Below are 12,617 nucleotides of genomic sequence, written 5' to 3' on the forward strand. Positions count from 1 at the left end.
GTCTTTTCTATGCTTCTATGTATGAAAACAATATAGTCTCCAGCGCCTGATAACATGCAAACGTGTTTCTTCACAGATACGCCGAAATGCTATCTCGCTTTCTTGTTATTATCTTTAGTGCATCCCTTTCATCGGCGGTACTTCCTAACGACGGGCTCTCTACTCGTATTGTTCTGATACTAAACAAAGGCGATCCATCACTAGTGGCAAACTACCGCTCCGTATCATTAACCTCATCTTGTTGCAAAGCTTTAGAACACATTATTGCTTCTGAAATCAATAATTTTCTCAATGATAGAGCCATTCTATCTGCTATGCACCATGGTTTTCGAAAAGGCCTCTCCACTGTAGCCCAATTAACCACTGTACTTCACAGTCTCGCTAGCACTGTTGACAAATAAGGGCAAATAGACATCATATTTTAGGACTTCAGGAAAGCATTTGATCTTGTATCGCACTCAAAGCTAATAGAAAACTTGAACATCTCAACATTCCTTGACATCTTGTAAACTGGATTCGTGGTTATCTTTTCAACCGTACGCAATTCGTAGTAGTTGATAATTGTCCTTCCAGTATCCTTCCTGTCACTTCTGGTGTTCCCCAGAGTAGTGTTATTGGATTATTTTTTATTTAACATATATATTAACTACATTGTAGACACTGTTATTCAGCCCGTACACATAAAACTATTTGCTGATGACTGTATCCCCTTTAATGAAATCACCTGCCAACAAAATCAAGTTAATCTAAATTCTAACCTTCAAGACATACTAGCTTGGTGTGCCTGCTGGGATATGCAGCTTAACATTGATAAAACAGTAGTTATGAAGATCCCTCGAAAAATTTATAAATTGCCGTTTATCTATAAGCATGCAAACCTCTTACGGAGGTGAATGAATATAAGTAAGTCGGTGCTACAATAGCCAGTAAGCTTAGTTGGAACTCGCACATCTCTCATCTTTGTGACTCAGCTTTTAAAAATCTTTGCTACCTCAGGCATAATTGAAAACACGCTCCTTCTGAAACTCGTCTTATCGCCAACACCTTTCTTGTCCGTCCAATCTAGACTACGCAGCTATTGTATGGTATCCCTATACTAAAACTAACATTGATTCGCTAAAAATGATGCAAAGTAAAGTAGTAAGGCTCATCTTCTCTAAATATTGCTCATGTGATTCCCCAAGTCAGTTAATGGCTGAACACAATATTCAGTCTTTGCAACAAAGAAGGAAAATTCACAGGCTTAAATTCCTATTTTTACTGACTAGCAATAAACTCTCTTACTCCTGAACCTTGTATAAAACCCCTTACTGCCCGCCGAACAAGACACCGCCACGATGCCTCATTAATGCCTTATAATGGTAGAACCAACGTCTTTATCTATTCCCTTTTCCCTCGCACATTAACGGAATGGAACAGCCAATCTATGCCAAACTTGTCAGCACTGACTCAATAGCGTCTATTACTACCTAAAAATTATTGCTTCTTGGTACGAAATATTGTTTCAATTTGTATCATTGTGCAATATTTATTGATTTACGCGTTGTAATAATTTTTAATTAGACACTCCTCTCTTTCTCTGCTACATTTCCAGTGCTTAGAAACTCTGCTTATGAAACAGTGCTTCAGTTTGTATTTGCCACTGTCTATGCATTATTTAGGTGCTTTACTGATTATGAATTCATATTTTCTATTACAATTTTCCGGAGCTTTTTCTACTCCTTTGTCAATTTATTGTTTTATTTTTATATGTACTTCTCCCCTCCTGCCTGGGCCTTCCAAGGCCTGTATAAATAAATAAAATAAATAATCGATTAGCTATTGGAGTTACAGAATGAATTCCACAGGACGGAAAGTGCAGTTGAGAACGGCAGAAAATTTATTGCGGTGACGAAATGATGAAATTTGCGGGCATAACTTTGATTCAACCAACGCAAGACAGGGGTAATTGGTGATCGCGGGAGAGGCCTCTGTTCTGCTGTGAACATATTGATAGGCAGATAATGATGATAATCTGGTGGATCTCCCCTCAGCACAGTTTACTGGATAGCCAGACAGACTTAAGCGACTACTTGTAACGGATGCCATCAAGCGTTCACGTGATTTGAAAAAGGTGGACAAATCTAAAATATAATTCAATATTGTGACGCAGGCGAGATGTAGGCGAAGGATATATTTAAAAAATATTTACAGAGAAAGCTAGGGCAAGAGATGACGTCTGATCCGGCCCACGTAGAAGCATCCTCATCGTCGTCTTCATCGCTCTGCCAAACCTCGCGTTCCTCCAGGTATTGATCGCTCCGTAGCATCACCCTCCGGTCGTGGAAGTGCCATCCCGGCGCTTGCTACGAAAGTGAGGAGCAAGACGGGCAGTGGCGCTTCAGCCGGGAAACGTGAACAACGTCAGCTTGTAGCGAGTAGGTCGAAGAAGCAGTGCACATGGATATAATCTACTAAGTGACGTCACTGAGCTGGCGCAGCACCTTGTAGGGCCCGGTGTAACGTGGCAGGAGCTTCTCTGATAAGCCAAGACGGCAACATGGCGACCTATGGTCGCCATGCTAGGCGTGAGGTGCACATTTCTGTGTCAGCTGTCGTAACGGGACTTTTGGCTTGGACGAATGAAGTCGTTGTCAAGCTCGATTCGACGTCGTGAACTGGGGCAGGGGTAAAGACCTGAAGTTCGCGGCGTACAATCTGTGTCAGCTGATCTGGTGTAACTGACGGCTGTGCTGCCGTGGGATCTTCGTAAGAGGACATTGTCGCCGTGTTGGGAAGACGGGCAAACGCGTGGCCCCGATTTTATCCTGCTCAAATCGCCGGCACCGCTTTGTAAGAGCGTCGACTGTAGATAAATTTGTGCACATTAAAAGGTTCAATGCGTCGTCGGCAATCCCTTTCAAGATTTGCCCAACCTTGTCGTCCTCCGTCATCTCGGCATCGGCCTTTCGACATAGCGATAAGACGTCTTCAATGTACGAGACGTATGATTCTGTAGACACGTGACGCGAGCACCTTTCTCGTGGCGATCTTTTGGCCAACGGGCTTCCCAAACAAGTCGCACAGTTTTTCTTTGCAGGTGTCCCAGCTTCCGATATGAGTTTCGTGGTTATCGAACCATACTTTTGCAGCACCTTTGAGGTAGAAAATAATACTTAGCAACATCAGGGTCGGGTCCCATCGGTTGTTAGCACTCACGCGTTCGTACTCCGCCAGCCACTCAACGTACCAGGATCCAATCGTCGCACCACCACAACCGTTAAAGTAGCGGGCTCTGATGTAGGCGCCGTGTATTCCGCCATTGCAGACAGACGACGGCTGCTGCGGACTTCTGCTGCGAGGCATGACGTACCCAGCACTTCCAACAATGTGTGAGGAAGGCGAGATATAGGCGAAGGATATATTTACAAAATATTTACGAAAAAAGCTAGAGCAAGATAGAATGTCTGATCCGACGCACCTGCAAGTGTCTTCATCGTCGTCTTCGTCGCTCTGCCTAGCTTCGCGTTCATCCACCTCTCGATCACTCCGTGACGATATAAAGGTGCCTAGTGTACAGCCCTAGAAGCATGTCCATGTCATAAAATCTAAAAAATATATATGTATATGACTCATGTAATATAACGCCGGTAAAATGTGGGTTTAACAACCAAAATGCTTGCCTATATCAGAGAAGTCATTGACTGTGCTAAGCAAAGACCAATGGAAACGCAGCTCTTACTGCCTATGCGGGCCGTCTATGAGCGAGTTCAGGAGAGAGGGAGAGAACGGTATTATACAAGTGAGAAGCTCAGGCGCCAGACTACCTACAGAATAGTCCTAATCTGCAGGCTGAAAGCGTTCCATGTTCAGGGGACTGAGGTGTAGCTGCAGGACGTTAGTCGCGTGTAGGTGGTAAATCAAGGAACTTACATTATTTTATCCCTTCGCACTCTGCAGACAATTTACCTGTTCCCAGATGCGTTACCTGTCAGAAGTGGAACTTGTTATATAAAATTCGATACTGAAAAAGTAACGTAAATGTAGCTAACGCGTTAATGACTACACAAGGTTATTAGTAGATTACAAAATTACTGCAAAACGTAATTGAGTAGGAGTAAATGATTACAACTGATTCATTGTGTACAAGTCTGCTTAGTATGCATTAGGTACTGTATACCAAAATAATCACACGAACAGGAACAAATATATATTAAGCCTAGTTAGGTTTCACCTGGCGAATGTCGCTCTAAACTCATGAACTGTCTGTCTAAAAATTTAGGCTTCCGAGAGACGTCACATTTAGAAGTGGTCTAGTAGTGCTATCTATATGTACAACTGATACGCACTCCCAAATTCCAAGTTAGGTTACATTACGCACCTGCGGATTTTTTCGTCGGTATTGAATGACTTCTGTGACTTTTTTGGCCATTTCTGCATGGGGATTGCTGCTTATCCAGCCGATGACCATGGAAGCCAATTTCAGGAGCCATTGCCAGTGGTACAGGTTCTCTGAAATGGGTCATATGCCACTCCCTATAGTTTGGTATTTTCAGAAAGATTTTAGTGCGAATAGCCACCGAAGCAAGCAAAGTCTATGACAAATATTTGGTTCCCTAAGCACTGCTGGAAACACATTTGAGGCAGTATAGTAAAGAACTACCTCAAGCAAACTAGTTCAATGGTCCGAGTTAAATACTTTGTTGTCGTTAGAAAGTATTTCCTCAAAGTTTTCTCTTTTTGGAACAGTTATAAATACGAATATTTTTCGTTAAAAACTTGTATGTTTGGAATCGCCAGCTATCCGCAATTAAGAATAAATTGGGTCCAAGTACGGAACAAATGTTATGGTGGTCGCGATAACAGGCATAAAACACGAGTACATGCGCAGTGCGTCCCCTTACGTTGCTCAGGGAGCCATGCTTTTCCGGCTGGACTTCCGCAATTCGCATTCCCTGTTGAGTCCTGAGCATGCTAAGAACCTGTTTAATTGCTCCCAACGCTCCATTTGTGCGTTTACTGAATAGCGCTTCATGACGTGCAATGTAACGGCAGGAAGTTAATAACGTTGTGAATGTACAGGACATGAAAATAGTTCTGTATTATTGCTGAGAAAGGCACTTCAACATTGAAAAGGTATTCAAAAAGTACTGGGTATTCGATTCGATTCCGTTTGTTTCAGGCACGATTCTACACTCGTATTTGATTCCGTCTTCAAAATTCCTATTCGCACGTAGACACGATGCCGAGCGCCCGTGCACCACTGACCTCTGCCCTGTTGTGGAGAGCTGAGTCACGTGACACACAGCTGAGTTTTCTAGAACACCGGGAGAGAGCGCTGCCCATCGCGCATCACTAAAAGAGCCTCAATTTTCCAAAAGTAGCGCCATTCTTAGATCTTTGTGCCACTGTGCGTTCCCCGGCGTTTCCTCCTCCACGCCCACTGTCGCCCGTATCCTACGCTCCTCCATTGGCCAAACTGTGTAACGTGGAAGCACGCTTTCCGCTTTTGTATATTTTTTTCTTTGCGGCACGCTACGACTGCCATTGCTGACCTAGTGGGACGAAAGTACGCGCAGACGGATTGATCGAGGAAGGTCGCGGGATGAAGTGGTGGCCGCGCGGCCGCATTTCGGTGAGTGCGATATGCAAAGACGCCCGTGTCCCGTCCATTGGGGCACGTTGGGCAACCCCTGCTGGTCAAGATTAATTCGGAGTCCCCCGTTCCGGCGTGCCTATAATTATATCGCAGTTGTGTCACGTGAAACCCAAGAATCAATTTCTTTTCTCTGTCTTGTGTGTCTTGAGTGTTCCAGTTAAAGCAACACTGCTTCCCTGCAACAACTTACAACGCAAAAGAATACAGATGCACTTAGTATACAGATATAACATATGCACTTCAATAAAATGTTACTAGTGCTAATGAGAAGGGGGGTAATTATTTTCCGAGTCACTGTTCATTGGTTCCACCAAGTTCGTTCTTGTTATGAAATTGCAACCACTTGGACTGTAATAAATAAATGATAACAAATCCATGTGCTGGTTCCAATTATGAAAACTGTCTACGTGTGAGAACTTTTCTCATGGGGCCACAACCCGTGCATGAGCTACACGCATCTGTAAAAGGCGCGGAGCAGAAGCGAACCTTGTTGCTAGGTATTGCTGGCCACAGACAGTTGGAATTTCTCACGCGCCGGCTGAACAAAAGTATTCTGTAGATACGTAAGTGAACCTACGAAACCAGGTACACATATATTCAAGCAGTCAAAACCTGGAACTGAGGTAATTACACGCGTGTTTGAGCCCACGACGTGCATGCGTCGTGTTTCAGAACACGGACTCTCAACGTGCAAGCGCTTTATGCCTTAAATAATGGTCATTTTCTCTATTTTTGCGCCATTCCAACAAGACATTATTAACGCCACTTACCGACCGAGGAAGCGAAACCCCGCATCAGAAACTGCTCCGCAGGGCTAGCACGAACTTTTACGCGCATTTCTTCCGGTAGTGCGTTAGCCGTCGTCTGCTACTGCATGACCAGCATAGGCGGCGTCCCTGTCGAGGCTGTGTCGAGCGCGTAAGTGGAGCGGAGGAGGAGGGGAGTGGTTGGCGCTAAATTGCAGATTGAGGGGTTTTACGCATCACTAAAATCACACATCACTACGCTTCACAAGTGGCGCTGAACAGGGGGAAGTCTCTGATGGCGTCCGCAGTAGCTGCGTATCATGAACACGCAGCAAACACCCGTTTTGTAATTTCTTGCCAGGCGCGGACACATTATGCTATTCCTTGCGTCATGCGATACGCTTGCATCGGCCTGGGCGTGGGCTTTGCTCCTTTGTGAAACAGGAAAGCCCCAGAGCAAGTTAAAAAAAGAAAAAGCTGTCACTTCAAAATGAAATAGCAGTTCAAATGCGATCTAAGAATTGGTACCATTTCCCTTTTTCGAGCATGGCTTACGTGACTCGAATTTTGCTCGCTGGTTCCCTTCATTGTTTCCACTCACGGCCAAGGTGGTAAAAGAGGTGGTAAAAGGTGGTAAAAGCCCGAAGTCACATTCGGGAGGACGGCGAGGGCCCCCTTGAACAACGGGTGATCAGGATTCCGTTGCACGCCCGTGTCGATGCCGTACGCTGCCTTGCCGATCACGTCGAAGGTGAAGCGCTCGCAGAGGCTGCTGATGTCCACGTCTACGTCGCGGTCTGCGTGCTCGCCCGGAACATCGATGAACTGCTTCTGGGCGTGCAGCAAAGACGGCATCACCTGCGGCGTGAATAAGCGGGTGCCCGTGTCACTCTAAATACGCTAGCGCCTCGATAAGCGTGTTTTCTATGAAGCGTTTCTTTATAATCATTAAAAGGGTCTCGTATAATTCGACAATGCAACATTAAGAATCCTCTTCTGCTCAATATTTATAGGATGTCTTAGAAATACACGCTAGCATATGTGCATGGTATGTAAAATATTTTTTTTAGTTGCTCAGTGCCGAATTTTACCAATGTTTCGGTATTTAAACAATGAACCAAAGTTGTCGTTAATGTACTTATTTATTAATTTATTTTCTTATTTATTAGGTACTGTAGGCTCAAAGGCATGAACATCAAAGGCAAACAACGTACATAAGAAAGAAACGTTTTGCCGAACACAGAACAGGTGGGATGCATACGACAAAATATGGCAATGCATAAAAAAAGTACGAGGAAATAAAAACATTCATCAAACGAAAGTAATGAACAGCAAATATTATAAGCTATGAGCTTCAGTTTTACCATACGGAATAAGGACATTTTTCGGGTAAACTGTTCCAGCCGACAACAGTAATAAGGAAGTAAACATAAACAAGTTGGTCCTGTCAAAGTATGGCGTTGTCGATTGCGAATGAGTATGACGTGTTTGATGAGTTAATTTTCATGAAACTTTCCTTGGTTCTTACAGAAACATGAAACTTCGCAATGAGCTAACACAAGCGCGATATTTAGAACTCTTCATGTTGAAATTAAAACGTTTCCGCAGAACTAGCTGATTTTTGTGTACATCAGTTATCAGGCTGCATAGCTGTGTTCATTGTCCTTGTTCATGTCACGTAAACTTCATCGCGCAAAATTAATTGCTCCTTTTGCACCATGTTGCGGAACTACTGTGTTTTCGACAACGCACACATAGGTTAATTTCGGACTAATAAATATGCTCTCATAATTTAGGCCCACTTCAACTGCTTCTGAAACCACCCCCTTAAAAAATGTTCTCGAGTTTGCCTCCCTCCATGGCAACTAATACAACAGCACGCATCTAAATACCTGTTGCTGTGTCTGGCTGCGTAGCTTGGCTGCATGCATGTTGCTGCATCTGGATTACTTCGATCTTTCCGTAATTGAAAGATATCGTGCAAAAAGTTTACGTAAAATTGCCCGCTCTGCAATTTTATACAGCCCATTTAGCAACCTTGCGAAAGCATTATTTCCTTACTATATTATGTTGGCCGCAAAACTACTAGCTTTGACAAAACTAAGAAATTATTTCTACTACGCCCTACGTTTACTTTATTCTTCACGTTGTTGTCTTGCGAAAGGTCACAGTATGTATGAACAAAAAAAAGCAATCTGTTCATACGACTTCGTTCTTGGTTCGTCTTCGCAAATTTCAGCGTGGTATTCTCTAAATCAGAGGCCTTTAAGAAGCTCTCTTTGTTGAGTTAGGACTTTGGAGATGCATTTGTATTTGGGCACTACATTTTCGGCGTTTTTAAGTGTACGAAGGAAAAGCAGATTCGGGTAATCTGAAATCTTCAAGATGCACTGAACAAGGTGTGGTTTTGTGAGCGTATGTTTACATGCGTAAACATGCAAAATTCAAATATGTAAGTAGGAACACTAATAATAAGAAGCGAAAAGCAAAACAGTTTATTGCCAGAACTTGTGCCCAGAGTGCAAGCAGCACTAAACTAAGACCAATAGCGTGGAATATATTCCACTATCAATCAACCGGAACGGAATCAAACCTTGCCGGCCGATTTTTTATGCATGGTTAAAAAGGACCAAATAATTCGCGTAAAGCAAGACGAAGGTTCGCGAAGTGTCAGGAATGGCCGCGTTGAAGACATGCTCATGGATATTTTCGCCACAATATTCGTTACCGCTCAAAATATACACTTCGTAGTAGTTGTACACCTGGGTACTAACCACCCATGCGCATAACAAAAAAAAGGTAATTCCATACTTTGAGAGAGGCTAAAGGAGCTATCTTTTTAATAGAACTAATTTCTGTAACTTTGTTGCTTTTCTAAACAGAATGCACAAAATGTCATTGCAGGATACTGCAACGCTTTTCTGACCAGATTATATTTGTTGCTGAAAATTTTAAAGCCTGCTACGTATATACATTGGCGAACTGGCTGGGATAACGACATACAAAAAAAGCGGGCGTATACCATACGAGCGCTGAAAATTAGGATTTGTATTTGTGTCGCCCCGCCCTGTCTTGTTGTCCCAGCATTCTTGTTTACAAATAACGAGGTACCAACCAGCTCTACAAGCCATCGAATGCCGTGGTTGCTTAGCGGTTATGGTGTTGGGCAGCTAAGCGCGTATTGACGGGATCAAATCCCGGCCACGGCGGCCTCACTTCGATGGGGGCGAAATGCGAAAACATCCGTGCACTTAGGCTTAGGTGCACGTTGTAAAGAACCCCAGGTGGTACAAATTCCTCGAGTGCCCAACTAATGGGTGCGTCATAATCACAGAGTGGTTTTGGCACGTAAAACCCTATCCATCAAAGTCATCCGATTACATAAGCACAGTTGCATGGGACAGGGCGACACACTGGCACTGTTTAAAAACGAACCTTTAGTGGCGTGAAGTTATTGCCTAATCAGGCCGGATTCTATATGGAATTTTGTTGTTCGTGGTCATAACAGTAAGCTGTAATAGTGACACCACCTCAGAGCCTTTCATTAGGGTTCCTTCCGTGCGATCACTTACCGCTCTAAGCTTCGACGACGTGAAGAACTGCGACATGCAGTTTCGAGAACGCTTCCACGCAGAACCCTTGGAGAAGATTAGGTACTTGGCGAAGAGCGGGTCTTGCTCGTAGATGTGAAACATGCGCTTAGAAAAAAACGTTTTAAACACAGTGTTGCCGCCTGTTCCTAGCAAAATATTTTAAAAATGCTATAACGAAAGCGAAGACTGAATTCGCATTCAGAAACAACGTAAACAAAACGTCATACTGACGCGCACGACAGCCTTCGCGACTGGCGCACAAAGAATGTGTTACACATCGCATTCCTTCAAACAACGTTCCCTGAAAACATTCACGGCCAACGGCGTTTAAGGTAGTGAGCAGTTATAAATTCATGTGATTCGCTATCCAAATATATGACGTTAGCGCCATGTGATTTGTTGAGTATTTCAAGCGACAGGTGCTGATCTGAAAAGGGCGCTGCTCTCCGTAACACTATTTGGGGCCCTTAGTTCTCGGAAAATAGAAGATAGCGGATTTATCGTGTGTTGTATGCGCAATGTATATGATTGTTGTTTAATTCCGCCGATCTTTGTTTTTTTTATTTCAGATACTGTCAATCCCAGTGGGATCTTTACAGGTTGGACATATATTATATACGCACAAATAGCGATAAAAACAGGTTTACACAATTTCAACAATGATATTTGCAATCGACACGAAGCAGATATACACATATGGCAGGAAATAAAACATGAATAATACAGTGCATTTGGCAAGAACGGATGAAATTGCATAGGCAAATACAATGCTTATACAGATTTTACCTTACACAACAACGTGAGTGGTGTGTTATTTCCGGCTAGCATAATTTAATTATTGGGCAACAGTACTTCTACAAGGGTTACAAATTTCGGCAACGATGTGTTAATCGTTATGCAGGGGTCCATGCTATTCCATTCCCTTATTGCAAGAGGAAAGAACGAATATATAAAACAGTGAGTGCGAAATTCATACTCTTTAAGTGTTAGTGGATGATTATGGCGGGAAGGTCTGGTGTCGGCAAGGGAAATATACAATTAAGTATTTATTCGTAATGCATTGTGTATTACTTGGAACAATAATTTTAGTCATGATAGTGTGGCGCGGTTTCCCAGAGTAGGAACAGAAGCTTGTTTTAGCAGTTGGGTGGGTGAGTCGCTATTCTTGTATTTGTTAAAGATGAATCTCATTGCCTTTCGCTGCACTCCTTCTAGTTTGTTAATAAGCTGTTGTGTATAAGGAAACCAAATTGTGTAACCATATTCGAGAACTGGGCGAATAAATGCGTTGTATGATAGCAGTTTAATTTCCGGTGGCGCAGCTCGAAGTCTTCTGATGAAAAACAACCGTTTTAAAGCCGATGGTATGATACTGTTAATATGCGATTCCCATCTTAGGTCATGTGAAATGATCAGGCCAAGAAATTTATGCTCATGAACTCCGTGGAGTGATATGTTATTTATAGTGTATTCGATGTGCGACCTCTGTTTTTAGCGGGTTATAGATAAATAGGCAGGTTTTTAATGTTCAGTTGCACCTGTCACTTTTTACACCCCAACACAACATGCCGGGCTTCATGTGCCTTCGTGTGAACCTTATCTGCCTTTTTGCGCGCCCTAGATTTATTCTTGTTACATAACTACGCTTTATGTTTCTGTCTTTTCTTCCTGCCTTTTTTTAGCTGAAATGACAAAAATACGGAGTTTGCGTTTGAGTGTGCTTTTAGGTACTCTTTCATACTTGTGGCCAACAATATACGCACTTGTGCTTGGAAAGAGATAGGCCGCACGAATTTAGGGCGCCAAGATCTCCAAAACTTCTTGTATAAAAAAAATTCTGTCTCACGCATTGCGGCGTCCCAATTTAGCGAAATAAAAAAAAAGATGCTCATTAGATCCATTCCGATGAAATTAACCGAGCACATTTCTCTTTTTTGTCTTTTCTGGCTTAAAGCTGATGGCAAGTCAAAAGACGAAGTGCGTCGATATTAGCAGACGTTTTACTTTCACCACGACTTGAAAAATTGTTTGCCTCCTTGATGAATATTTCGTTTATAATGTCCAGATCCTTGACCACCATGAATGGCGTATCACCAATGAAGAATCTGGGAAGCGCATTCACGAACCAATTGTTTAGGTGTTCGAAAAACACTACGAAAATACCAACATTTATGCATGGCAACAAACCTACTCCGCATACATGAAGCTTGAAAAAAAAGCCTAACAGGGTGATAAGCACAAGGAACAGTATACTGACATCAAATATTTTTGTCCACATCAGAACGGCCGCAACCTTTGCACCACCAACACAGCATTTTTTTTTCTGCGGTAGCAATTAAGTGCTCAAAACTGGGTCTATTCGGTCTGTCCGTCCATTCCGTCGCACTTATGACTGCGGTTGTCACCACCGATGTAATTTTGTTGTCGTCAACTCGCCCCATCATCACCTGCTTCACCATCGTTACAGGCCGCATGCAAGGAAAGCTTAATTCTCGACTGGCCACCACTTAGATTTCATTTCAAGCAACTGCAGCGCGTGCATTTGGGAGTCGGGGAAGCCGAACTCTACGATCTCTTGCAATAGCAGTGCTGCAAATTACTTAAATGATTTACGCTCAAAAGAGACTGCGAGAGTGGTGT

At 43.1% G+C, this 12,617-nt stretch overlaps 2 protein-coding genes across 2 annotated transcripts in view; both read right to left on the reverse strand.

Moving 5' to 3' along the window:
* LOC142590511 (cytochrome P450 3A6-like) overlaps positions 1-12,617 on the reverse strand; it is a 168,694-nt gene that overhangs the window by 151,551 nt on the left and 4,526 nt on the right. The gene's annotated exons all lie outside the window — the stretch shown is intronic.
* On the reverse strand, positions 6,982-10,365 carry LOC142590771 (putative cytochrome P450 6a21). The gene is made up of 2 exons (XM_075703191.1): positions 9,957-10,365; positions 6,982-7,242 (listed from the first exon to the last, which is right to left on the reverse strand). The coding sequence occupies exons 1-2, from the start codon at positions 10,077-10,079 to the stop codon at positions 6,982-6,984; spliced, it is 384 nt and encodes a 127-aa protein (XP_075559306.1). The 5' UTR covers positions 10,080-10,365.

Source organism: Dermacentor variabilis, chromosome 8 (assembly GCF_050947875.1).
Source record: "Dermacentor variabilis isolate Ectoservices chromosome 8, ASM5094787v1, whole genome shotgun sequence".
Taxonomy (NCBI): Eukaryota; Metazoa; Arthropoda; class Arachnida; order Ixodida; family Ixodidae; genus Dermacentor; species Dermacentor variabilis.